This window comes from Poecilia reticulata, linkage group LG4 (genome assembly GCF_000633615.1).
Source record: "Poecilia reticulata strain Guanapo linkage group LG4, Guppy_female_1.0+MT, whole genome shotgun sequence".
Lineage (NCBI taxonomy): Eukaryota > Metazoa > Chordata > Actinopteri > Cyprinodontiformes > Poeciliidae > Poecilia > Poecilia reticulata.
The window spans coordinates 22,233,303-22,235,730 of NC_024334.1; the positions used below are offsets into that span (position 1 = coordinate 22,233,303).

At 47.0% G+C, this 2,428-nt stretch overlaps 1 protein-coding gene across 1 annotated transcript in view; it reads left to right on the forward strand.

Moving 5' to 3' along the window:
* gatad2ab (GATA zinc finger domain containing 2Ab) overlaps positions 1–2,394 on the forward strand; it is a 25,868-nt gene extending 23,474 nt beyond the window's left edge. The window contains exons 7-11 of the mRNA XM_008407230.2: positions 1–165; positions 259–499; positions 590–975; positions 1,081–1,294; positions 2,118–2,394. The exon at positions 1–165 is cut by the window's left edge and continues 10 nt beyond it. Of these exons, the coding sequence (XP_008405452.1) occupies positions 1–165; positions 259–499; positions 590–975; positions 1,081–1,294; positions 2,118–2,251 (1,140 nt within the window). The 3' untranslated portion in view covers positions 2,252–2,394. The remainder of the gene's footprint in view (positions 166–258; positions 500–589; positions 976–1,080; positions 1,295–2,117) is intronic.
* Positions 2,395–2,428: the final 34 nt, after the last annotated feature.

Sequence of the window (2,428 nt, forward strand, 5' to 3'; positions counted from 1 at the left end):
CCACAGCAGATCGCTAGCCTGCGGCAGCACCAGCAGCACAGCGGTTCAGGTCCGCCCCCACTGTTACTGGCCCCCAGGGCTTCTGTCCCCAACGTCCAGATCCAGGGCCAGAGGATCATTCAGCAGGGACTCATTCGAGTGGCTAACGTGGCCAACAACGTCATGGTCAGCATCCCTCGGGTTAAAACCGAGCCTGTGGTGATTTCTGCACCTCCTCTCCGTTTGTGTGAAATTTAGATTTTGTCTTTGTGTTTTTAGGGCTCCTCTGGTCTTAAAGGCTCGTCTCCCAGCTCCAGTGTCAACGATTCTCCGGCTAGCAGGCAGGCGGCCGCTAAGCTAGCTCTAAGGAAGCAGTTGGAGAAGACTCTGCTGGAGATTCCTCCACCCAAACCTCCTGCTCCCGAGTTCAACTTCCTGCCATCCGCGGCTAATAATGAGTTCATCTACTTGTTGGGGTTAGAGGAGGTGGTTCAAAAGCTACTCGAGATGCACGGCCGGGGTGGGTAATGGTCTCTGTGGTTATGACGACATCAACAGATTGTAAAGCAGTTAAATAATCAATATTGTCTGAATATTGTTCCATATTTAGGTAATCTGGGTCCTGCTGCTTCCATGGCCAGCTCCAATCCCAAAGACCCGTACACCTGCGCCCAGTGCAAGACGGACTTCACCTCCCGGTGGAGGAAGGAGAAGGCCGGCACCATCCTCTGCGACCAATGCATGTCGTCCAATCAGAAGAAGGCCCTGAAGGCCGAGCACACAAACCGTCTGAAGGCAGCTTTTGTGAAGGCGCTCCAGCAGGAGCAGGAGATCGAGCAGCGTATCCTCCAGCAGACGGCCTCCTCATCCTCCTCCAAAACCACCTCGTCCTCTCCCTCGCTGTCCAAGAGCGAGGTGCTGATATCCCCGCAGTACAAGCAGATCAGGTCCGACTTGCAGCACCGATCAGTGTCTGCACACCACTCCATTAAGCAGGTCGGCACTCCATTTACTTACGCAGCAGTCTCTTATTTGCTCCTGCATTATGTTTGTTGACGTCCACCTTGCTCAGCATTTCACCAGCGTTGTGTCTCTGTGCAGAGTCATTTGGCGCACAGCATCCAGTCTCGTGGCGTGGTGCACTCCTTTACCTCCTCCCAGCTGCAGAACGCGGTGACGGCGGCCGCGCTGGGCAGCAGAGCAGGGAAACACGCTGCCGCTCTCTCACTGCAGCAGGGAGCAAAGGTCAGCGCCAGCAGCAGCGGTAACCAGGGCAACATGGGAGGCTGGAGGAAGCAGGGCAGTGGGAACGCAGGTACGCAAATGTGACAAAGCTATGCAGAAAATGCATGGCACATTTTCTTACTTTGGGTTTCTGTGTAGCGTGATATACACAGTGCTTTTTACGTTTTATTACAATGTTTCTACAAACTGCAATGTATTGAGATTTTGTGCAATATGCAATGAGTGTGGATATGATTTATGGCTTTCAAAATGTGCATCTCATAAAGAGTTTGGCAAGCCTCTTATCAGCCTTAGTTCAAGTCTCTTTAGGCGTCTATACCAGATTTGCTCATCGACAGGGTGAAGTCCTTTTGTTTGTTTTTGTTTTTTCCTATTCTTAGTTTCAAATCGGCTCCAGCTCAGCTACGTTAGGCTGCATCTGGAAACGATATGTTCAATCTCACCAATTATTTTTTTATAGGAAGTGTGGGTTGTGACTAGGTCTTTGACATAAAATCCCAATAAAAAAAGATTAAAGTCGTGGTTGCATGCATGTGCAAGGCACAGAGTTCTAATGCTCCTTTTGCTCGTAGGCTTTAAAAGTTAAATGAATAAACTTTTTTTTTTTCCTATTGGACTCTTTAATCTTTGATTCATAGCCATATTCAATAAATAAGAATATGCATTCCAATGAGACCTGTTTGCCAGATTAAATAAACCTTTTGCAAAAAAAAAAACCCTTTTCACAGTCGGCATTTCTGTCTTTACAGTTTATTGGTAACAGAAAAAAAGGCTGTTTAATTAATCCATATAATGTTTCACATAGCGAATTAACAACAAAAAAACCCAAAAAAATTTAATAATGTACTAACATGTATGACTGTGCTTTGACATTTTTTCGCGTGTCCTTCCAGGAGTGACGATGGCCTACGTCAATCCCAGCTTGTCTGCTCATAAGACCTCCTCTGCAGTGGAACGTCAGCGGGAATATCTGCTGGACATGATTCCTTCCCGCTCCATCTCCCAAGCAGCAAACGCATGGAAATAATGCAATCTCCTACCCTCCTCCTGACGCCACAGCTTTTAGCCCTCCTAATATCAATAACAGCCATGCTCATTATCATTCTATTGTTTTCTGTAAACTCTGGCTCGGACGGCCAGGACAAGAACTCTTTTTTTTTTTTTTTTTTTTAAGATACTATATTACTCTATAAAGACAAACACT